We start from the raw sequence: 24,489 nt of genomic DNA, 5'->3' as shown, positions 1-24,489 counted from the left end.
TCATGATAATTTTTGCAACGCCGGTTGATATACCTGAACAAACCAGAAAAGATTCGTCAATTCAGATGTTGGATCTGTCAGTTGTAAACTATGCTTAGTCTCGTGACTTTTACTGGAAGTTATCGCTACTGAATACCACAGAAATATTGTCGATTTTATCAAAAACGACAACATTTTTTGTTTCGGCTGCATTGGCTGATTCGACTTCCGTATCTCCACTAAAAAGAGTTTTTCAACACTGGTTACCGGATTCAGAAATAACCCTTTGTCCGTATGACAAACAAAAACACAAGGACCAGATCAAATGTCAAACAAAATATGCTGAAGTTTCTCTTATTATTTCCTGTAATCTATGGTGTATCATTAGGACAGAAAGGTTATATTGAAAGACCCAAAATCAATGTCTGATTGTCAGACAATTAGCACAACTGATAGACTCTTTAACCTCCAGCTTTTTCTTCACTTTACCCTAAAATTAGAAAAAAACCTGCAAAAACATAACCACCTACACTGACACTACACATGTAAATGTATAACAACATTTGCAACATAACTATGATAAGGATCTTGTTTTGAAACATCCATTGAGGTGTTAGTTAAAGAATAGTTGAAGAATCCTCGGCCATGCATCTAAAATCATATTCGCTCCCATTCACGTTGCAAGCCCCTTACTTTTGCATGAATGCATCCCTCACGTCCACATCCTGCCTATTCCTGGTTCTGTTTAAAAGGTTTTGTGTTTAAAACAGGTTCTTAAAAATGTTTTAAGTTTGTGTATTGCTATAAGTTCAGTCAGGAACATATATATTGACGGGACTTGACACTAACTAATTGTAGTCGATTTTATCGTCGGGTCATAGGTAATAAAGATTCGATACGGAAACAGACATGTGTAAAATACGGACTTGCTTTTATCCTAATAATTTCTAATAATATCCATAGAATGTCATTCAAACTAGTTTTATAGTAATGCAAGAGAATAAATCTTGTATTCTGTCACAGCAAATTTGTTAAAATTGCATTCATTTCATCACAGAATGATACACAATGTAAACAGGATAATGAAAAAATGGCGGTGATTGCCGCGATAATTCTCAAATTTCCCAACAAATAATAAATCACTTTACATTAAATAAATCAAACTTATTTTGGTAATTTTATATGACAAAATGTATTTACTTTATGATAAAACTTGTATTTATTTATGATTAGATTTATGTGGTTAATTTATTGAGCAGTTCCGATATTTTTTCAGTCAGACGCTACCAAAATCTATAAATCTCGGAAGTCTCGGGAGGTACAAGATTTCATCAATTTTATACTGAAAAGCCTATCAGCATGATCAGATTCATTTCCCGTTAGATATACATGTACTGTTCCCAGGTTCAGTAAATGAAGTTAAAGAAAATAAGTTTTTTTTTATCTTACTATACTATTAAACATGAAGACCTCATTTTGTGTGTTGCCTCTCTTCCTTAAATTAATCATCTTTTCATAGTTGCATTTGTTATCCTCTCTTATGATTATTGTTTGGGTTATTTTGAGAGAAAAACTATAATAAAGGTGTCTAGGTATTGTTTCCTCTGCCGTCATCAATTGGACTTATAAGCGATAGACTAGACTTCTGTTAAGGCTGGTTAGGGTCGTAATGGCGGGTCCCTTCATGACAAATAATGGTAAAAAGTCTTGCCAAATGACGTTAATGCTAATTTTTTTTGTATGGCAATAAAATTGACATTCTTTCAGACAATAAAACATCGACTGATTTTGACGTTTATTTTTTTCTTTAAATGATGGAAGCGGTAATTATTTGAGACTTCTGACGAATCACAATAAGGATATTTTGATGATATAATTATTTGAGACTTCTGACAAATCACCATAAGGATATTTTGACGATATAATTATTTCAGACCTCTGACGAATCACAATAAGGATATTTTGACGAATCACAGTATGATTTTAACCAATTAGATGCTAACAGTAGCTGTAAAATTATAATTATCTTTCATTTTCAATTTTCAATAAATCTTTAATTATTTATACTAATACTGAATAAATCACAATTTATAATAATCAAAGCTTCTAATAACAAACTGACAAACAAACATTTTTCATTTAAAAAATTCCATGAAAATATGAATATTATGATATAAACAACATCAAATAATTCAACCATTATTTGAATAAAAGTCGAATGATTCAGAACCAGGGGTGAAAGTGTGGGGTGCAACATGAAGTGTGTGAAAAGTGTTTTATGTTCGATCACTACGAACAACCTGATACCATGGACGTGATTACATTGATTACACATATGGAAACCTTCATATTTTATAGTTAAATAACAGTCTTTCCATGTTACAATTGTTAATTTATATGAAGTACCATAGTTTAATATGTTGTTATGTTTAAAAATTAGCTCAGTTATCAGGTAAATTTTGAACTTTCTACATGATCTATATGATTGGAAATCTTAAACCTCATAAAACAAAAACAAAATTCAGTCCTATGTAAACGTTCCTGCGTATCTATTCATCCCAAATTGTCAAAATGTAGTAGTTCATATGAATATGTATAAATTTGATAAGATGAATAATAAATGTGCAACTCTATCCTGATTTGTCTTGTTCAAAGACTAATGGAAATCACTAAACACTGTATAGAAAACCGAAGATTCAACATGATAAAAAAAAACCAGTTGGTGAACTCTGCTGTGTTCCATTATGTCGCTCCTCACAAAATTTGATAAAACTTTTACGTTTACTATGACTTGTTGTCTGTCCTGCATTCTGGTAGATTACTGGTACAATGTACATTATGTACATGTAGTAGAATTTACCAGCTTACTGATATTTTCAATTTTTTTCAGTTTCAGAAAAATGTCCTGGTCTTTACTGTGGAAGAACACTACAGAATGGAACACTCAGTAATTGTGGGGTATTTATAGTTTTATTAATAACTTTTGAGTCTATATCATTCATTGGTATAAATTGATGATGATGAAGATGGATGGCTATAATATTTAATGTCCAACTGCAAATTAATTGCATATTCAAGACAAGAACATGTTAATGCTATATGAATTATAACACTACTTTGTTCTAGATTGGCATACATGATAAATAAGTGAAAAATGGCTTTACGATACATAAACAACTAAACCTATAAACACATACAATAAATTTTTCATCAAAGATACATGTTGTCTGCTCTATGGTCGGGTGGTTGTGGCTTTGACATATTCACCATTTCCTTTCTCAATTTTATCACAATACAGTCATCAGCAATCTTCAGAAATTTTGACAATTGTGTAAACAATTTTTGGAATGAATCTATTTACAATGTATTTATTTTTTCTGACAGGCTTGTGTGAGAGGCTACCAGCCTGATGATAGTTCTGAAAACTCTATTTGTAAGAGATGTGAAGAAGAACCTTCATTTTATGACTGGCTTTTTCTGGGATTCATGGCCTTGTTGTCTTTATTACTTCATTGGTTCTTCATAGATTTTACAAATAGAAGAAAAAAGTAAGTAAATTAAGTATTTAAAAGTTCATGTAAAAAATCTAAAAACTTCCTTTGTAGGTATTTGTAGTAAATAAAAACCTTTAATTGATTTTACAAATAGACGAGAGAAAAACAATGGAAATTAATCATTCCAAGAATCTAATGACAAAAGTTCAAGAAAATTGGTACTCATTCTGATATAGTATTTTCTTTTATTATGAAAATATGTACAATATGACTTTTAAATGTAATTCCAATTAACTTAGACATTATTCTTGTTGGTTTTGAGTGAATTGAGAAATGTTGTGATTGAGGGTAGTACAAAAAAAGTACCACTTGTTTCTTTTTATCAAAAGACATTATGAAATCATTATGGTATACATGTAAATGGATATAAGCAATTAGAGATAAATGTCAAAATGACTAATGTGAAAACACATTCTGTATAGTCAGCTATAAAATCCTCAACATGAATAATGTGAAATAAATCAAATGAGAAAATTAACGTCCTAATTTATAACTACAACAAATGCTTTATTTACAATGCAATACTGAATTTTACTTCCCACTGATAAATTAACGCAATCTTTACCCTTATGTGCTAACTAGTTATGGAGTTATGGAACTTGATTTGCTCATAATTGATTTCCTGTTTCTATATAATATGCCTTATCCCAGATGTGACTTGAGAATAATACAATTTGTTTTTTACAGTAATTTAATCATCCTTCATGTATCAGCATTTATTGAAAGTGTTTTGTCTGGTATCGTTACAATATTATTGGTGGACCCGATTGGTACATTTAACATACGATCGTGTAAAGTCAAACAACTCTCAGATTGGTATTCCATGTTGTACAACCCAAGTCCAAACTACACAACAACTCTACACTGTACACAAGAAATTGTGTATCCACTGTAAGTATTCTACATGTATATTCTGCAACCCAAGTCCTAACTACACAACAACTCTACACTGTACACAAGAAATTGTGTATCCGCTGTAAGTATTCTACAAGTATATTTTGCAACCCTAGTCCAAACTACACAACAACTTTACAATGTACACAAGAAATTGTGTATCCGCTGTAAATATTTTACATGTATATTCTGCAACCAAGTCCAAACTACACAACTCTACACAGTACACTGTACACAAGAAATTGTGTATCCGCTGTAAGTATTTTACATGTATATTCTGCAACCCAAGTCCTAACTACACAACAACTCTACACTGTACACAAGAAATTGTGTATCCACTGTAAGTATTCTACATGTATATTCTCCAACCCAAGTCCAAACTACACAACAACTCTACACTGTACACAAGAAATTGTGTATCCGCTGTAAGTATTCTACATGTTTATTCTGCAACCCTAGTCCGTATAACTACACAAATCATCATTGTACAGGAAATTAAGCTAATAGATGTGACAATAGTGCCAATAAGATAACACTCCAATCCATCCAAGTCATAATTTGTAAAAAGTAAACCATTTCAGATCAAAGTACACCATTCAATACAAAGCCTTTGCTTACACCTAACAGTAAGCTATAAAGGGCTCCAAATATGACAAGTGATCATGAAATACCTTTCAAATAAGAAAAGTAATGGTCAACTCTATATAAAAAACAAGAAACTAGAAACACTTGTGAACCATATCAACAAACAACAGTAGGAAAATAGGAATTTTATATTTTAAATACTGTTGCATGCGTGCAATATGCACTCATATTAGTTACATATAAAAAAGAAGATGAATGATTGCCAATGAGACAACTATCCACAAAAGACCAAAATAACACAAACATTAACAACTATAGGTCACCGTACGGCCTTCAACAATGAGCAAATTGCCATACCGCATAGTCAGCTATAAAAGGCCCCGATAAGACAATGTAAAACAATTCAAAAGAGAAAACTAATGGCCTTATTTAGGTAAAAAAAATGAACGAAAAACAAATATGTAACACATAAACAAATGACAACCACTAAATTACAGGCTCCTGATGCTATTGGTTAAATGCATTCTTCATTTCAGTTTCTAAATGAACGTACATGTAAGGACTAAATACAAAAACACACACTACTAAAAAAATCCCTGTTTTCCTAAGAAATTGTAGTACCTAATCCAGGCCAATAGAGGATTCTGATATAAACTTAGCCATACCTACCATATAGCCAGCCCAAATGTCTTTTTATTAAATTTTAGCTGTAAATCTTTAAAAACTCATTACAAAAAGATGTTGTTACCAATTTACCCGTATTTCTTGAATTTTATTGCAGAAAATTGCAAGGGTTTGAATTTCTTTTTCAGATACACGATATGTATGATATACTATGCCTTTTCTTTGCTGTTTATGATGTTGTTTAGACCACTAATATCATACAGATGTGTAGATACCAAAGGGACTAAATCCATTTATGCTGCTTTGTATTTCCATCCAATATTAATTGTCCTGCAGGCCATGTTTGGTGGACTATTGTGTAAGTCAGGTTTATTTATAATATCGTGTGCTTTAAATGCTTGGATAATATATTCAGTAACCATAGACAAGCACAGATCATATTTATGAAAAGGCATACTTTTTACCAGTTTAAAATACCAAAGTAATGAAAGAGGAAACTTATGTGCTACGTTTCCAGTTGCAGTAGTGGTAAGTAAAAAAGTAGTGATCTTACTATCTGGCCTCACGGTCATAAAACTTTCGAGCATGATTTTTGTACTCAGACTCGAAAATCAACCAATCAAATAGCTGGCCTCACAGTCATAAAACTTTCGAGCACAAGTTTTGTTCTCAGACTCAAGAATCAAACAATCAAAAAGCTGGATTTCATGTTTCGAGCATGATTTTTGTGCTCCGAGCACTGAGCAAAGTTTTATGCCTTCAAGGCCTTATCTCAACTATCACCTTGGTGAAAGAAAGTTAGTTTGAACATTTAATAATGTCATTAATTTTCACACAAATAGGGTCAGTTGCCCCACATTTATGAAAAGAACTTAAGATTGAATTGATTTGGCTATATCAGATATTTACATTGATTTTATTGATTTTATACTGTACTATATTTTATATTTTCAGATTATGCCTTTCTATACATAATGTTGGTAATATCACTGGTTACAAGTCTATATTTTATATTTTCAGATTATGCCTTTCCATACATAATGTTGGTAATATCACTGGTTACAAGTGCAGCTCATTTAGCAAGTACTAATGTACTGGTAAGTCTTGATTTTCATAAAAATGTCAAGTTTTACAAGTGGATCTCATTAGGGTCTCAGCGTAACGCGGGTAGGCCAATTCTTTTGTAAGCCTGACACGTGAAAGTCAGATTATTGTGTCATGAAAACGGGAAATGAGGTCTTGCGGGACCCTGGAAATGACAAAAAAATGAAAATTGCTTAGTTACATAGTGTAAACAGTATAAGGGAATCTGACAAAACGGTAAGCAGGATCCGGGATCGGAACCCCCCAATGAGACCCTCTTACAACATACAATAAATATATGTAGAGTTAATACAATATTTCTCCACTCAAGACAGTCTTGCATTTTAAATATTTAGAATTAAACTGTTGAAAAATATCAAATTTGGTGGTAGATTTAGCTTTTTCTTTAATGATTTTATAGATGATATGCAGGCAAACTTAATACTTCCTTTTCCAAAATTCTTCAAACAGATGTATTCTTTCTATTAAATATCATCAGACATGGTCAAGGTTGTATTATTTGTGACATCATAACAGGAAATTAAAAGGAAAGCAAGAAAATTTGATGTCACAATTGAATTTGACCTATGATAAATTGAGATCAAATTAAACAAGCCACAGGGTTGATTAATTAATATTTATTAACAGGTCAGCAAAAGGATTAAACTGGTAAGAAATAGAGACAAGAGTTAAATCAGTTGGACTGTTAGTTTTTTGTTTGAATTGTTTTACATTTGCGATTTCTGTGTTTTTGTAGCTGACTATGCAGTATAGGTTTTGCTCATAATTGCAGGCCATACAATGACCCATATCTGTTAATGTCTGTGTCATTTGGTCTCTTTTAGAGAGTTGTATCATTTGCAATCATACTACATCTTCTTTTTATATGACCACAAACATTTTTTGGGTTCGTATAATGCTATGATATTGTCGTCAGCGTCATCCTCTGTGTCCTAATAATCCTCGTCAAATTAAGACATTTGGTTTCCAGACTATCACTTTTGTCAAATTTTCAAAGAAAGTTCAATACCACAAAAGGAAGATTGGGATTGATTTTGGGGGTTATGGTACCAACAAATTAAGGAATTGGGGACCAAAAAGATTTTTCTTTGACCACATTTATTTTGTTTCAGAAAATTAATTGTTACCAGGATTTTAATTTAATACTCACATGTGAAGCTCAGATCAAAATAGTTAATATAAAGCCAAACAAGTACAAAGTTGAAGAGTATTGAGAACCCAAATTTCCAAAAAGTTGTGCCAAATACGGCTAAGGTAATCTTATTCCTGGGATAAGAAAATCCTTAGTTTTTTCAAAAAATTTAAAGTTTTGTAACAGGAAATTTATAAAAATGACCATACAATTGATATTCATGTCAACACCTAAATTATGTCATAAATTTGATCACAATCCAAATAAAGACAGTATCAAGCTTGAATATTCTGTCCAAACTAATGCACCAACTGTTCAGGGTTCTACCTCTGAGGTCGTAATAGGCTGTGCTCAGTGATGCATTTTATTTATATTTTCTTATTTTTATTGCAATATTTCTTGTACTAGTATTTTGATTATTATTAACCTCCAGGGGTAAAATAATGCATGTTTTCCTCATGATTGTTTGTCACCGCTTTCACAAAATGTTACGAAAATAAGAATTTTTTTACCAGGAAATGAAGAGTACATGTACATGCATTCAAATTTGAGCAAAAATAAAGAAGTATAATAGTTGTAAAACATGTATGCATCTCATTTATGTAAATTATTTTTTTGTTTATTACAGGAGGTGAAACAATTGTTTAAAAATAACTTCTGTGATGCAAGGAACTTAATCATTCTTGTTGGTCATTGGATACTTCATGCATATGCCATCATCTCCATGACCCAGCTGACCAATCTTACATTCCATCTCTCACTTCTGGCTACTGTTCCCCTGCCTGTGTTCTTCTATATATGTACAGTAAAATTCACAGATCCAGATTATGTGGAAAGAGTATCACATGTAGACATTTCGACCAATAGATACTCAGCTGAAGCAAGGGGGACAAATCTTCAGTTTTGGAATACTTGATGTCAAGGCTGTTGAGAGTGAAAACTATTACTGTAAAATCATTTCATATGATAATATTCCATTTTATGAAGTGGTAGAAGTTCTATACAACTCATACTGGTTTTAAGACTTTAAACTGGTTTAGGAAGCCAAGATTATCTTGCAGAGATATGGCCACGGCAGCCTTCCTTATATTTACCAAAGCTTTTATTTATGGTACCTTAATTTTAACTGTTTCATAATTTGTGATAAATGTGGATGAATGTGAACTAATATTGTTCTTTATTGTTTAATTATGTTCTATGATTGATGTAAAGTATGTTACTTTTTTAACTTTTAAAAAGAACAGTTAAACACTGTGAATTATTTTTAAGATTCAATTGGAAACATCAACAAGGTTTATTTATTCATGACACAAACTCTACGTAAAGGGAAGAATGGAACTTTTATTTATGGATTACATCCATAATTTTCAATGACATCATCAACCTTTTAAATTTTAATTATTAGTCTTATTTTTATTGTTGTGTATAAAGAACAAATAAATCAACTTTTTCATACAAACATTTATATGTCCCATTTATTGAAGTCTTTATGCCCTCTACTTTGACTTGTAAGTTCATTACCAACTTTGACATATCTCAATCTATGTCACTGATGGAGAAGAAACTGGGTTTTATGTGGGGTTCATGAGCTGATTCATAAGTTTTCTGTGCAGTATTTTGTGGACTTTTTGTTTTTCTTCTTTTTGACTTTCATCTACCTATTAAAGAAACAAACATGCATTCAATAAAATTAAGAATGGAAATGGGGAATGTATCAAAGAGACAACAATCAGACCATAGCCCAGACAACAGCAGAAGGTCACCAACAGGTCTTCAATGCAGCTAGAAATTCCCGTAACCAGAGGAATCCTTCAGCTGGCCCCTAAACAAATATATACTTGTTTAGTGATAATGAATGCCATACTAAACTCCAAATTGTACACAAGAAACTAAAAGTTAAAATAATACAAGACTTAAACAAAGGCCAGAGGCTCCTGACTTAGGACAGGCACAAAAATGTGGCAGGGTTGAACATGTTTGTGAGATCTCAACCGTCCCCCTATACCTCTAGCCAATGCAGAAAAGTAAACGCATGAAACGCAATTTAATTTCTTGATTTACCGATGATCACTTACTGTCTGCTGCAAAAAAAGTCCAGGGGGGTCAAGACTGAATCCTTAGATTTAAAAACTTAAAAGGGCATCCAACTTATTAGCGGATCGACTTAAACTCAAGTACCTTCAGTAGTTTATTCCCTGTTCCAAAAGAGAGGGTATATAAGATTACATCAAGATATAGGAACATGTGGTATAAGTGCCAATGAAACAACTCTCTATCCAAGTCACAAACTGTAAAAGTACACCATCATAGGTCAAGGTACAGCCTTCAACACTGAAATCTGTCTGTTTGTAATATATTTCTCAGCAAACTAAAAGTCATAGACGAAGTTTCTTCTCGTTATACTGTATACTGTGACATGTTTTTAGTACATTTGAAATAGACGCTCACCATATACATCCTGTTATGGCTTTTGGCTTGCCCTGTGACAACAGGTGTAGTATGTCAGACATATGTATTACTATTTGGTTGGGGCGACGTAAACTATTTGTCTAAAGCTGTATATTTCAGAAGGTCAAAGACCAGGATGCTTCATATATTGTACCTTATGTAACAAAGTTTCCATTTGTCTAATGTTCAGTGTCCTAACCTCATTTTCATGTTTCAGCCATTGCTTAAAAAAAAAAAAAAATTTGTCATATCAATTTCTCACTGTTATGAGTAATAGGGTGACAATATTTGGTGTATGGAATGACTAAAATAGGTACTGGTAAATGTCAGTCTAGCAGGTTTCATGTTACCTTGACCTCATTTTCAGGGTTCATTGGTCAATGTTAAGTTTTTGTGGTTTGGTTGGTTTTTCAAGTACTATAAGCAATAAGACAACTATATTTGGTGAATGTGATGGTTGTGAGGTGTATATGCCTGTCTTTCAGGTATAATCTGACCTTAATCTCATTTGTATGGTTCATTGTTCAAACAATGGTCCAACACAACTGGATACTTCCTTGCAACAAGTACATAGTATAAGTATTTGTAATGTCAAGGGTTCTGGAAATTCTTTGTTTTGGATAATTTAATTTTCAAAACTGCATACAAAATTCATTTGTAAATAAAACAGTTTATGCTTGTGATAACATTAAAGGGTCAATTTTACTGTACCAAATGTGCATTTCATTGATCAAACCAGAAAATACCTAATGTATAGCTAAAGCTGGATAAGAAATCATAAATTTGCAGGAGGAAGATTCATTCCTGAAATTAAAGTGATTATCAGTAAATTTTAATCAAGCAATATCCCCATTTTGCTGCTGAGCTGGTGATACACTATAGGGGACCTGCAATCCACCATGAGAAGTTATATCAACAAAGTGATGGTAATAATATAAACTTTACCAATTTTATTGAGTTTTTAATTCAACTTGTATAATATATATACTTTAACTATTCAAGTTTGATGCAAAGTTTTGTTCTTGAAAATACAGCAAACTTTAGTATTATAGATATTAGATTAAAACTAATTCACTGAACATTTTTGGTAATTTTGTTTACAAAAACACTAAAATCAAATTTTATTTTCATAAAATTTTGAAAAACTAGACTGTGTCCACCCATAAAGAAAGTAAACAGAAGATGATTATCTCTCCATCGAAGTAGATAAAATCTTCAAAGGTTAATATCCAGAACAAGATAAATTTTAAACTTTAAGAAGTAAGATATTGATATAGCAATATAAGACTATCCTGGAATTATGACAACACTAGAGATATTAGAAGAATTGCAATCAAAGTATTTTGTTCATCCTGAAACTTTTGACTTTTTCAAAAAACGTACAGAGCATGGATTCACCAAGGCTTATTTTGATGTACCAATATCAGAGGCAAGGGAATCAAATTTGAGGTCATCAAAGTTATTCTCGGGTAGTGTTGATTTTGATGGTACAACAAAGGAATTAAACATTCCATCTAAAGATATTAAAGGTAAGTTAGCTAAGATAAGTATGTATAAAATAAACAATTTTATCTTCAAGACATTTAAAAAAGGACATTTCAGGAGCCTGTTATTCAATGGTTGTTGCTTGTTTATGTGTTACATATTTGTTTTTGTTCATTTAAAAAAAAGATATGCCCATTAGTTTTCTTGTTTGAATTGTTTTGAATATTCATTTTTGGTTTTTACAGCTGACTATGCGTTATGGGCTTTGCTTATTGTTGAAGGCCATACAGTAACCTTTAGTTGTCAATTTCTGTGTCATTTGTCATTTTGGTCTCTTGTGGAAAGTTGTCTCATTGGCAATCATACCACATCTTTATGAATTTATGAATTTTAAAAGTTTAAGTGCACACAGTTGATAAATGTGATTTATTAATACTGTAAGGCACTAAAATATCTATAAATTATTGTCATATCCTTTAGGTTAAAACTGGACTTAAATTTGAATTGCCTCAAGGTTTGGTTGTATTTTGAAAATTTCTAGTTCAATTAAAAAAAAAACATTTTCTTTTGCTTTTTCTAGCAAAAACCTATGATAATTTTTTTTAAACCTATAATGAAAAAAAAGATTTTGACAGAATCTGTTGCATTTTATCTATTCAAACCCCAAAACTTGTTAACGTTTTATGTTTCAAAGGTATTAAAATATAAATGATTTATTTATGCAAAGGCATGATCACTGAATAATATATAGCAAGATCTGTGTCAAGTTTCTGTTATCTTTAATTTTTGGAAAGATTAGAACTTGTTCTAAATCTTTACTTAGGCACTACCCCCCTCCCTAACAACAGGACAGGTTAGCTACTGTTACTAAATGTATTCACACTAAAATATAGTTCCCTATAGTTCTCATGTATGTGCACATAATACACAAATAAACTGGAAAAACTGGGTATATTATTGGAGCAGTTCATTCAAGAGTGTATGTCATTAATGTGTGTTGATGTGCAGGCTTTTTTTTAAAAACATTTGGATTAGGTAAGTGGGTATTGATTCAACTAGTATGATTGACAACTGTCATTATCACTAAACAATCGGAGACAAGGTGGACTTTTAATTACAATGCCCCACCTCCTAAACTGCCAATCAAATTGACCACATTACCTATCTACATCAGTCTTACATAATTGTACAGACCACTCCAATATGCATCTAATTCTTAATACACAAGTATTTGACCTCATAATTGATTACACAAATGTGTGTATTATTTGTTTGATATTTATAAGGATGATAGATTTATTTATTGCCAATTACTTTTGATCTACATTACATAAAGTAATTCTGTAAATTATATCTGAAAGATAAATGATTAATGGATTAGCAAGATCTTAAACAAATGAAATATGAATATAAATATGAATATATATAAAAGGTATTCATGTATGGCCTATACTTTACTTGATAAATTTCCAATAATCATCTGTAATTAATCAACAATTTAGATTAGTTCACTTTTTTTTTATCAGGAATTGGCTTGAAACAGTTTTAAAATTTATAAACTTTTAATTATAAAAAACCATTGCTAATTAGTTTATTTCCCATCCATCATTATCTCTATTTTAGTCATTTGAATTTTTATTAGAAGTAAATATATATTTTTGCAATCAAGAAAGAATCCACATTTCAATAACATTAGTTTTTTTATTAGTTTACGTTAAAAAATAAAATTGAAAATGCCCTGTGTTGAAAAATACATTAAAATTTGATCAAAAGGCACTCTAAAACTTTTAATTTTCAATGCCATATAACCTCTGTTTCAACCTACAAAATGCCCCAAAACAAGCATTTTTAGATTATTTTTGTTGACACTTTAAAGCTTTTAGCTGTTGGTCTAAATTTATGTCTTACAAGGATATTTGGTAACATTTACTAGAAGAATTTTTGCATTTTTTTGTTTTTTTGAAACATGTTCAGAACTGGCAACATAATTTCAATTAGATATAAACTGCAGTTTAAATAAAATTGTGCAAATTTAGAGACCCATATTATTTAATTTGAGCTCATTTTATCCTCGTACTGGAAAAGCAAGTTTCCTTCTAAAGACCTGCTGTAAATGCAATTTTCAGCAATAGTGTTTTATAAATGTTCATTTTTCCCCACCATACCTTAATATGAAATAATTCAAACTACTGTTCTAATCTTTCCATGAGTGATATCCATCACTTTGATTAAACTTAACTTATGTAACATCCATACCAGAAACACTGTGTTTACAATTCAGTTAGTGCTCAAATTTATTGACTTTGTTAATTGCAAACATAAAATCTCTCTCCTATAAATTAAACACTATAAAGATAATGATATTTCAGTAAAAAGTTCACTTTATAAAAAAACATGTACTAACATATGTATTTCACTTAACTTGTACAGATTATTGTTTGGGCATCAGCTGAAGTGGGCCTCTGGTGTGTGATTTTCTTGCTTCATTGAAGACCCATTGTAGCCTTGGGCTGTTTTTCTCTCTTGTTTGGGTTGTTGTCTCTTCGACACATTCCCTGTTTCAATTCTCAATTCTAAACTTCAAGTTAATGTGACCACAAACTGAATTTTAAAGTTTGTCCTTATGATCACATCTTATAAAAAAATAATTTGATAACAGATGGTATACCAGTGACTATATACAAGCCAGCTACCTGTAGAAATGATCCATCTATATTTGTGTATTTCCATGGAGGAGGCAATTGTGTTGGATCTAGAGCTGGTGTGGATACAGTCTGTAAAATCTTGTCAAGGTATAAATTTAATTTCTGGAACAGCTTGTCTCCGCAAACATTTTTGTTTAGAAATGCATATTTTTTCTAACCGATATTTTACTTGTAGTTCTAATTTTGTGGGTAAAGGTGAAACATCAATTTAGATATTCAGAAAAGTTTTTATAAGCATAATTTTTTTAGATTGTGAGATAAAGTATTCATGAATGTCAATACAATGTACCAAATTTTTATTTCATGAAAATTACTTATCCACGTTTCTTTAGTAAAAACTCTGAAAATTTATAACATTAAGAAGATATGGTTTGGCTGCTAAAGAGATCAAATGACATCAATAAAACTGTTTGACCTTCAACATTGAGCTAAAAACAATACTGTATAGTCTGCAACAAAAATGGCAAAAATGTGAAAAGAAAAAAAAGCAAACAACAAAATTATGTGATTTATGACAAATGAAAAAGAAAAATAAATATGAAAGGCAACAACCAATGCCAACCAATGAACTCTAGGCCTCCTCACTTGGGACAGACACATGCATAGAAAAAAAAATGGCAGGGTTTAACATGTTAGTGAGCACTCAACCCTTACTACCTGAGACGGTGTGATGTTAATTTTAGCACAACTGAAAAAAATGATTAAATACAAATCAGTTGGAAATGATAAATTTGTATTTAGGACGGTTTCTAACTTAAATAAACCCAATAAAATAAAATAGACTTTCTTCAACTGACATTTTTTTACAATAATCTTAAATGCCATTTTGTCAACTTTTATCTTTCAGAGATTCTGGTTGTATTGTTGTCAATGTAGAGTATAGACTGGCACCAGAATTCAAATTTCCAAGTAACCATGAGGATGTTCTGTGTGTTGTTCGATGGGTTAAAGGTCATAAGGAGGAATTAGGTATTTTTTGTAACTGTGACAATTGGGAATTACATAAGGTTAGATATAGGGTTTAATGCTCAAAAGCAGGGTTGTTGTAACAGTAAGGGTAAAAGACAGGAAAATGAATGTTACTCTGAAATCCCTTAAAAAATAAAGTAAAAAGATTGCAAGGAATATTAAAGGGATACAGTTATGAAGAAATTTACATAGGCTTGGAATGATTTATACAACTAATATAAAAACAAAAATAAAGGTGGTATGATTGCCAATGAGACAACTATCCAACAAAGTTCAAATGAAGTGTACACAATTACAGGCAACTGCATAGCATTTAACAAGGAGAAAACCCATATTGTATAGTTGACTTTAAACAGCCCTGACTTGGAAAACGTGAAACATTTCAAAAGATAAAACTACCATTCTATTAATAACAAACTGAAATTTAGGAATTCTTAAGTTCTCATGAGATCATGATAAACATGTTAAACAGATAAATGTTGTTTTTTCAATTTCCAGTTAAAGTTTATTTTTCTCTAGCTGTGTAATAAAATTTCTTGTATAAATCTGTCACAGCAACTTTTTATTGTAACTGACCATATATTTTTAAGATTTATGTTATTTTTCAAATCATTTGCTATACCAACCTGTTTTAAACTTGTGAACTGTGATCTGTTTAAAGGTGGGTCATCAAGAAGTAGAATTGGAGTAGGTGGGGATAGTGCTGGTGGAAGATTGGCTGCTGTTGTATGTCATGAAGAACAAGGTATAGATTATCAGGTCAGTCCAAACAAGTTTTCAGAATCATCAAACCATGGTTTGAAAATCATTTCATTGTAAGCTACAGCAATATGATGTCAAGGCTTTTTCATTATGTTGCGGTATAAGAATTTCCTTGTTCAGTATGATGTTTAGTGCATAAACAATGCGGTATGGGCTTTGCTCATTGTTGAAGGCAGTAAGGCGACCTATAGTTCTTAATGTCTGTGTCATTTTGGTCTCTTGTGGATAGTTGTCTCATTGGCAATCATAGCACATCTTCTTTTTTATAAAACATTTATTCCTATTAAAAGATATGTATTTGTCTCAGCTTGTGGGCAGTTGTCTCATTGGCAATCATACCACATCTTCTTTTTTATATACACTGGATTTTGTAATTGACTGAGTCTGATGTGTAATTCTCAGTGTTACTGATCAGGAGACATTTACTTGCATCATTATTGTATTTTTTTTTAATAGACAACTTTTGAATTCGATGCATTTCCATCAAAAACTTTGGTTTTAGTGAAAATTATTTGTACATTTAGGTGGTGGTGTCACTTCCGTTATAATGTTGAGCAAGTGGTTGGAAAACTATAAAGCTATATTGAACATACATGTATTCTTCAAATTGAATTCTCATAAGGCCTACCTTAAAAATATGTTTGTTTGCAGTTTTCCGACTGTACTTTCAGACTGAAGGGTCGGTAGGTAGGAAAAATATTTTATTTTATAAGCCAAAATACAGTTTAAACAAGCAGTTACACTAAACCTAGTTTCTCGTGAAGAAAAAAGAAAACATTTCAAAACAACAAACACTGGACATGCTGAAAACCAACATCAAATGAACAGGCATTTTCAGATAAAAAATTTTTTTAACCAAAACTGAAACTTGAACATAGTGTCATTATCCAATTTATGACATAAAATATGGTATAATTATTAAATACTGGAACACTTATAAACAAGGAATGTCATTATGACTAGAACTGTTTTAAAGAAATATATTCAGACATGTATGCTTCTTGACTAGAATGTTTTCGTGAGTCGAGTATTTTCATCAGAAAAATGTATATTATAGATTTATAAGACAATTATTAAAGAGTGTATTTTTAATTAAAAAAAAACAACCATTGAATCTTCCTCAATTGAAAAAAAGGCAACTTGAAAAAAAGTACTAAGACATCCGACTGTTTTCATATTTCTAACAATATTTAATTATATGTGATAAGGTTATATTTTTGCCAGGCTTTATTGAAAACCAAAGAAATCTAAAGTTTGGGGTGATATCCATAGCACCCCATTAAAAGTAAATGGTCTGTACTGAAATGTTTTTAATGCATAAAAAAAAATTGGCAGCATAGCTCCTAAGGACATGTTCTTATTGAATTCACACAGGCCACACAGTTTGGGTATATTTAATATTGTAAGAAAGAGAATAATTGCAATAAGTGGGGCAGCCCCCCTTATCCTAAAGGAGCATACTCATTGCAATCGAAGATAGATTTAATACAGAGAGTATATTTATTTTTCAAGCTAACCATTCATTTTCTCTACATCTTTGTGTAGTTTGGGTTGCTTCTTATTGATTTGGCATGATCTATATCCATTAACATTTCAAATGAGCCCTTCCTCCGTACAGGCGTGTTTACAGGTATCCATGAAGATTTAAGTCATGGATGAGTGGTTTCATCTTTGTCGTCTTCACAACAATTTGTAGAAAATAAGCCATACTTCAAGCTGCTGTCGAATTATTTAACCACTGAAATTGGTTCCATAAAGTCAGGCTCCACAGATTCTGAACCCGATTTGTTTGAGACAGAATGGTTATCGTGTCAGTTATGAATATCTGCTGCATCATCGTCAATGATATCATCACACATCATTACATGTGCCTGAATCTGTATAACCAGTTTACTAATAAACCTTTTTGTTTGTTATTTGTCTTAAAATTGACACGAGACGGAGACAACAGCGTAAAGTACTCCTCCGTGACTTTAGGGATACCTGTAAACATATTTCCATGTGCTTTATCATTAAATGGTCACATGAACGCTTGACTGGAAGCTAAGAAAAAACGAACTTGAAATGCGTAATTGACCCAGACTTTAAATCATTTCCGGAAAGGACCCAAAGTTCCGGATCGCGTCAATAGAGAGAGGTATTAAAAAAAAATTCTTCAAATTTTAAGCAATAAAATTTTCACAGTCGGGAGGATTTTCAAGAGTCGGTCGGTAAACTGCAAACAAACAATATTTTAATTTAAGCCTAATTGTCTTCTAGCACTGCATTCATTTAGAATTTGTTATTAAGTACCTACAGAACAAATATTATTTCTAGTTTATCCTCCACAATGTCGATCACTAAGACCCTTAATCCCCTCTATATCTGGTAAATGACTTCATAAAGGCGCACATAATTGACAAGTTTTCTCCAGGACGGACAAACAAGACAGTGGTCTATTGCATGAGGCAAAAGTACAAACCACACATTATCACACAAAAAAATGGAGGCCACAATTTTAAACATTTCTTTTTCAGATCCTTGTGTATCCCAGTGTTGACAGTACACACTCTTCTCCAGCACATCAAGAGTTCATCAGAGGACCTGTTCTTACTAAAAAGTTGATAGACTGGTATTTTAGATTCTTTACACACATAAGGGGAAAATATCAGAGTTAAGGATAAGGGAGATAACTCTTTGTATTAGGAATTATAAAAGGCAGTTAAATCAATGCATTTTTAACATCCATTTGTTGTTTAAGAAGCTAACATTATTTAATGAAAATGGTTGACTCAAGTACCAGGCATTAATATGAATTCGAAATCATAACTTTTCATTAAATTGGTTTTGATCCCTCCAAAATTCACCGTCAATTTACTTCTTAACAAAAATATGAAAAAAAGAACTAATTGTTGCTTTTCATTATTTAACAAATAATTCATGACAATGAAAGCCAAAACTGTATATGGACTGAAGCACTCAATGAGAACAATAACAACTCATATTTTTGCATTTCTGGTTATATTAGACAAATATTTTGTGTTGTCAGTTTGTATTGATATCTTTAGTTACCTTATGTAGAGGGGCATAATGTTTTGTGGTCTGTGCGTCAGTCCATTTGTTCGTCCGTCTGTCCTGCTTCAGGTTAAAGTTTTTAGTCAAGGTAGTTTTTGATGAAGTTGAAGTCCAATCAACTTGAAACTTAGTACACACATTCCCTTTGATATGATATTTCTAATTTTAATGCTAAATTAGAGTTTTGACCCCAATTTCATGGTCAACTAAACATAGAAAATGATAGTTTGAGTGGGTATCTGTTTAATATGAACGCATTCTTGCTTAGTATGTTATCTGATGTTAATTGTTGTTTATTTCTATATTTCAGGTTTATTGGAAATTATTTTTCAAATGAATCCGACAAAGTGAGTTTGAGAGGTTCACCATTACGTAATAATACAGAGAGTTTTTCTAAGTTACCACCAGCTTTAGTTATTGTGGCTGATATTGATCCACTTAGAGATAATGCCATAAGTACGTAAAATGTTTAAATAGGGAACATAATCTTGAAATGATTATATTTTATTTTACTTTAGTGACAGAATGTTGTCTTGTAAACATTTTCCTCACATAGTAAACGTTGATTCTTAGATGTTCCTTTGGCTGATAAAAGTTTTGCAGAAATAAAGACATGCATTATTTATAGTCAGCATTTCTAAAAGTAAAATGATTACTCTCATATTAAAAAAAAAAATATTAATGATTGCAAAATAACAAAAATTTCTGAGTTTTCACTATTCCTATTATTAAAAATTTGTAAGTATTCAGCAAACAATGTTCTGAGTAATATTGAAATGTGAAACTAACTTGTTTCATGTTTTTTTTATTGTTGTTTACTAAATTTGAAATTTTCTTATTGATTTAACAGTGTACCACGAGAGGATGAAATCTTGTGGTGCCAGCAGTGAGTTGTTACTTGTCCAAGGTGTTGTCCACGCTTTCTTTACTATGCCAGGTAAGTTATGTGTAAACAGATTGCTAAGTAAATTGTCATAGAATGTCATTAGTTTTCTGTTTTGGTTTTTATTTTTTTATGACAGGTTCTTTTGTAGCTTTATACTATTACTGTGGATTCATTATTTTCGTTGAATACTAATTACACCCTTGCTTTAAAAAAAGGGGGGTATACTGTTTTACCTCTGTCTGTCCTTCCGTCAGTCAGTCCGTCCGTCCCATGAATATTTTTCGTCGCATTTTTCTCAGGAACTACCATACAAGGATTTCTGAAATTTGGTTTCAGGGTTTATCTAAGTCAGCTATACCGTGTGATGCGTTTTCATGTTGATCACTTGACAACTTCCGGTTTACCAAACACTTGTATGATTTTACACACGATAGCCAAGTTGAAAATTTTCGTCACATTTTTCTCAGGAACTACAATACAAGGATTTCTGAAATTTGGTTTCAGGATTTATATAAGTCAGCTATACTGTGTGATGCGTTTTCAGATTCATCACTCGACAACTTCCTGTTTACCAAACACTTGCATATTTTTACACTATTAATATTATCAACTTGCTGCGGGGGTATCATCAGTGAGCAGTAGCTCGCAGTTTCACTTGTTTTCGTGGGTGTCGTGGATGTAGGTGAACCACAAATTCAAATGTTCAACAAATTACAAATTGTCATTTGGCTTTTTGTGCTGTAAGAGACTTCCAAAACCATGAAAAAATTGAAACCCATGAAAATAAATGAATCCACAGTGTAATAAATGTTTTGATAATTGTTGAAGGCTATGCAGTGACTGGTATTTGTACACATTTTTGTCCTTTGATATATTATAGTAATCTGAAGGGAATACCTAACACTACAGGGAGATAACTCTGTAAAATCAGCTTAACATTTTAATTATGTTGTGTTGTTAAAGGGGCACTAGCTGTCAAATTCATGGTCACCAATTTGACTCAAATTCTCATATTTGATAAATAACAATGTAAAACATTTATCCAATCTATCAAACGTTTAAAATAAACAGTTTACAGAGCATGGGGTAGATGATATGTAGGTTCGTTTCGTGTGTATTTAAATCCAGATGCCATCTAATTAACTATCGATTTGACCTCAGATGACCATATAAGCGATGTAAACACAAATAAAGATATGAATAGGTTAAACCAGCACATGCAATTGGATTTTTATAGGTCTGTTTGATTTGAATTTATAGATTAAAAATATAAGTTTCTCATTGTTTTTAACCGTATAAGAATGATTTATGTGGATCGTATTAGTAATCAAATGATTTACCGTAGTTTCAATTTCATTGTTGACATTTTTTTTCTTTAAATAACCAGTTCACGTACAATGCATGCGTTGTCAGTCTCTAGCTAGGGTTAAATTGAAGTTCACATGAATACCGGTTAGAATGATGATGACGTATTCACTTGCAAGTGAATCAGTCAAAAATTGTGTATAATCGCTTATTTCAACAAAATTAAAGCAAATTGATTGCTAAAAGCAAATTATTATTTCATTATTCCAATTTAATTAATGATTAATCTAAAAAAAATCATACTTTATTTTTTTATATATATCGTAGCTAGTGCTCCTTTAAGGGAATATTAAGCTTCTCAATTAATAAAATTATTAGTTCGTCGTACGTAAGTAGTTCATAAATATTCATGACATGTGACCATTTGTCCGCACTTAAAACCTGTGCGGTCACCTTTCTGACCATCGACTCTCGCTATAGCCTAAAGTAGACATGTGTATTTACGGTTGATTTAATGTGAATTTGTAATTGGAATTATGATATTATTGTTATTATGTTTGTATGTGATACATACATTGTTGTATCATATAAAATTAAAGGTTATAGCGAGTAGCACGCCTTCTTTATGTCGTTTGTTCTTTATCAAGGCCATAGAATATTAATTACTTTATATTCGGACGAACGTAGTGAGGGAGAATATAATCAAAATTAGTGTTTGTCAAACTGCTATATAACCAGTGTAATTTTTCTGATAAATTGATTGATTCAATTTTTTTGAAATTCTTATATTTTTGTGAAAGGGTCAAAGTAAATACTATGTCAAAATTTTATGAAAATTAAACAGGCCAAATTAATTTTAATGAAGATGTAGGGTACCACCTTAAATCATACAATTTATTCTTGTTTATGTCAATAGAATTATAGAGTAAACAATAAACCTGTTTAAAGTGAACTGTTGTAATTCATGTTATCATGAATATTATTTGGTAATTTTACCAATGTAAATTAAACACTTGTCATATATGATCAGAATCTCCAGTTCTTTAAAATCATTGTTTAAATTGTTATTTTAATACATGGAAATGGGGATTTAAAAAAATATACCAATGCATTCATCCCTAGTGAAACATGATTATTTGTCTTAGATTGACCAAGACATGAAGGAGATAATTAAACATATCGTTTGAAAGGACAAGATAAGGTATCCAAAAAACTAATTGTTTTTCCCAAAAATATAGAATAATACAAATTGAATGGGATCTTTCAAAATTTAAGATATTTCATGATTATCTCCCATTGATGCATATATATTTTTTTCTTATTTCTTTTGTAGGCCATTTTAAAGAATGTTGTAAGAAACCAATAGACAGATGTATACAGTTCATTAAAGATCATTCCTAATGGTGTCGACTGGATATTTAAAGTGAAAAATATAGCATTGAATTTTAGGAATTCACAGACATTTGGTGAAAAGTGCATACTTGCAAATTTGATAATGTCATATAGTTTTGCTGATTTTACATGCATTTTGTATGGAACATATTTAACTCATATTATTTATTCTTGATAAATAAAAACATTTATACCAATATATTAGCTGTTTGTGTAGCCCACTTCTTAAATGCAGTTTTAAACATAAGTCAAATTATAATTTCAAACACAATAAGACATCAATATAGGTAACAGCCAATGGCCACCAATGGGTGAGAAAATCCAACATCTTGAGGTGGGCGTCAGCTGACCCTTGATAACAATGTGTACTAGTTCAGTGAAAATTGACTTCATACCAAATTTCAAAACATATAACTGAAAAAAAAATGAAAAAACATACAAGACTCAAAAAGGCAAGAGCGAAAATGTGGCGGGGTTAACATGTCACAAATGGTATATAAATTTACCAAATCAGACTTTGAGAATACTTTTAATCTGCATATTAAGTTGATACAACAAATTTGCATTTTCATATATGTGAAAAAAGTTATATTATTGAAATTTTGTCTTACATGTAATGAAACTTGCAAACAAAATTTAACACAAAAGTACTTGATACACATGACTTTCAAACTATTGAATTGGTTCATCTGCCATCATATTCAGTTGGAATCTTTTTAAGATATATTTAAAAAACTTCTGATAATTTTTTTTGTTTGTTTTACATGTTCAATTGTTTGATAGTTTACAAACGTATATAAATAAGAAGATGTGGTATGTCATTACATGTAGTACAATGAGGCAACTCTCCTTCCAAGTCACATTGTAAAAAAAGTTAAAAACAAGAAAGTGTCCCAAGTACACGGATGCCCTATCCCAATATCATTTTCTATGTTCAGTGGACCGTGAAAATGGGTTAAAAACTTAAAATCATAAATTTGGCATTAAAATTAGAAAGATCATATCATAGGGACATTTTTAAGTTTCAAATTGATTGGACTTCATCTTCATCAAAATCTACCTTGACCAAAAACTTTAACCAAAATTAACCTGAAACTGGACAGATGAACGGACGGACGGACGGACGGACGGACGGACGGACGGACGGACGGATGGATGAATGGACGCACAGACCAGAAAAAAAATAATGTCCATAAATGGGGCATAATTATAGTGAGGCCTTCAACAGGAGCCTGGGCTCACACTGAACAGCAAGCTATAAAAAAGGCCCAAAATTACTAGAGTAAAACAATTTAAATAAGAAAACCAACAGTCCAATGATAATTATCTACATAAAATACAAAAACCAAGACACACCAACAAACTATAATCATTGAAGAACAGTTCCTTTTATTTAATAAATTCCTTCTACAACATATGTGTAAAATGACCACTCAGCCTCCAAAGCCCTGACAATAGGCAGATCCAGGGGCCAGAACCCCTCCCCCCCCCCCCCCATTTATGAGAAATATTTGGTTGATTATATAGGGAATCACTGATGCATGACTGGATCCCCCATTAAGGTCAGTCAGCGGCCCTTATAAAAAAAAATTGATCCAACTTTGCTGGCCC

General features: G+C 31.4%; 3 protein-coding genes across 3 annotated transcripts in view; 2 read left to right on the top strand and 1 right to left on the bottom strand.

Annotated features, from left to right (window-relative positions):
• Nucleotides 1-204, bottom strand: part of LOC134701472 (transmembrane protein 62-like) — a 42,310-nt gene extending 42,106 nt beyond the window's left edge. Inside the window, exon 1 of the mRNA XM_063562627.1 lies at nucleotides 34-204. Within this exon, the coding sequence (XP_063418697.1) occupies nucleotides 34-192 (159 nt within the window). The 5' untranslated portion in view covers nucleotides 193-204. The remainder of the gene's footprint in view (nucleotides 1-33) is intronic.
• Nucleotides 205-280: 76 nt separating this feature from the next.
• LOC134701420 (JNK1/MAPK8-associated membrane protein-like) lies at nucleotides 281-9,263 on the top strand. Its single transcript, XM_063562567.1, has 7 exons — nucleotides 281-376; nucleotides 2,870-2,937; nucleotides 3,364-3,527; nucleotides 4,221-4,424; nucleotides 5,825-5,994; nucleotides 6,657-6,733; nucleotides 8,501-9,263. Exons 1-7 carry the CDS (start codon nucleotides 319-321, stop codon nucleotides 8,786-8,788), a joined length of 1,029 nt encoding a protein of 342 aa, XP_063418637.1. The 5' UTR covers nucleotides 281-318; the 3' UTR covers nucleotides 8,789-9,263.
• A 2,239-nt stretch (nucleotides 9,264-11,502) lies between these two features.
• LOC134701453 (ethyl acetate hydrolase-like) lies at nucleotides 11,503-23,025 on the top strand. Its single transcript, XM_063562609.1, has 8 exons — nucleotides 11,503-11,849; nucleotides 14,465-14,597; nucleotides 15,358-15,479; nucleotides 16,141-16,238; nucleotides 18,758-18,852; nucleotides 19,606-19,751; nucleotides 20,146-20,232; nucleotides 22,820-23,025. Exons 1-8 carry the CDS (start codon nucleotides 11,621-11,623, stop codon nucleotides 22,885-22,887), a joined length of 978 nt encoding a protein of 325 aa, XP_063418679.1. The 5' UTR covers nucleotides 11,503-11,620; the 3' UTR covers nucleotides 22,888-23,025.
• The last annotated feature ends 1,464 nt before the right edge of the window (nucleotides 23,026-24,489 follow it).

The sequence above is a fragment of the Mytilus trossulus genome, unplaced genomic scaffold, assembly GCF_036588685.1.
Source record: "Mytilus trossulus isolate FHL-02 unplaced genomic scaffold, PNRI_Mtr1.1.1.hap1 h1tg000244l__unscaffolded, whole genome shotgun sequence".
NCBI lineage: Eukaryota > Metazoa > Mollusca > Bivalvia > Mytilida > Mytilidae > Mytilus > Mytilus trossulus.
Note: the sequence above shows the minus strand (reverse complement) of the source record. Positions and strands in the feature narration are given on the sequence as shown.